Here is a 1,239-nt window from a genome sequence, read left to right on the forward strand (position 1 = left end):
AGGAACGAGGTCCTCCTTGGTAAAGCCTGTGTAGTCCTTCAGCAGGGTGGGCCAGACGGGACCTGCAAAGCAGCAGGCAAGTCAAGTTAAGTTAAGCAGAAACTTCACTTGTGTTAAAGAGTTAAAGAGGGGTGTTATTACCATAGTGATGCAGTGCCCTTGTGAGGAGCAGTGCAGCGCAGGCCAGCTTGGCGGGAGGCGGCGTGGTGAGAGCAGAGTAGAGCAGCGACAGCTCGCAGACATARCTGAAGAGGTGAGAGGAGCGCCTCTCCAGGGGGAGCAGGGACAGCAGCACCTCCCCATAGTCCAGCAGCGTGGGGCTCTGATGGGGAGAAGGACATTTAATTACTACCTCTACAATAAAACCCAAAACTAAAGAGCAGCAGCAGTTAGATAGTCAGCAACACTCACCCTTATCTTTCCCTCCAGCACAGACACAACCTCCCCCATCATTCGCACCAGGTCTTCATATTTGTAGGTGTTGTCTGTCAGCCAAACGGCCTCGCGTATAGTCAGGATTTCTTTGCTAATATATCTAAAAATAAATAKAAACATTTTCAGTTTGGCAGGATTATGAGCCAAACTACAATGTCCCTTGTAATTTTGGAGAAAAATAAAAAGTACAAAACACTTTGAAGTGTGAAGGCCCTCACCGTGTACAAACCACCATGCAGGCAATTCCTAAAAGCTGAAGGCGGGCCTTTGGGACAGAACGCAGGGCCAGGTATCGGTCAACGCAACCCACTGTCACATGCAGTGTCTGGCTGGAGAAATCCTTCATAGTGGCCACCTCCACGAGCCAGTCCACCAGAATGTACCTGCATAAAATCCAGCAAACACATTAAAGTTGGCTGTTATGAAGTGACAAAAAAACACAGACGAATCTTTTAGAGGTTGTGTGAATTTTTGGCAAATTGGACAGGTKCCACTGAGAATCTGCTATTGGCAAAAATGTAAACAAGAATTTTAACCTCCATCATACGAGGTCAAGTGAAATTGTTATCTTCTCGTACCTCATAGTGTCCTTGATGCCTCGTCTGAGGACACCCTGAGTGCTGTGTTGATGCACCGAGTTGGAGGGATTGAAGATCTGTGCCACAATCTCCGAGCAGGCCTTGGACTCCAAACCCAATGGATTCCCACTGCTGCACACTTTAGCCAAAGACAACTGAGAGGAACAAAGAAGACCAAATGTTAAAACGTGTTTCGGAACAGCTTTCGAGATCTTGACAGCTTGTT

The 1,239-nt window shown here is 47.4% G+C and overlaps 1 protein-coding gene across 1 annotated transcript; it reads right to left on the bottom strand.

Moving 5' to 3' along the window:
* Positions 1 to 6: 6 nt before the first annotated feature.
* Positions 7 to 1,165, bottom strand: LOC103461596 (cyclin-F-like; the record flags this gene model as incomplete). Its single annotated transcript, XM_008403861.2, has 5 exons — positions 1,014 to 1,165; positions 654 to 818; positions 412 to 535; positions 142 to 322; positions 7 to 62 (listed from the first exon to the last, which is right to left on the bottom strand). Coding segments are annotated over exons 1-5 (531 nt in total), but the record flags the coding sequence as incomplete, so codon positions are not given.
* Between the last annotated feature and the right edge of the window lie 74 nt (positions 1,166 to 1,239).

This window comes from Poecilia reticulata, unplaced genomic scaffold (assembly GCF_000633615.1).
Source record: "Poecilia reticulata strain Guanapo unplaced genomic scaffold, Guppy_female_1.0+MT scaffold_2642, whole genome shotgun sequence".
Classification (NCBI taxonomy): domain Eukaryota; kingdom Metazoa; phylum Chordata; class Actinopteri; order Cyprinodontiformes; family Poeciliidae; genus Poecilia; species Poecilia reticulata.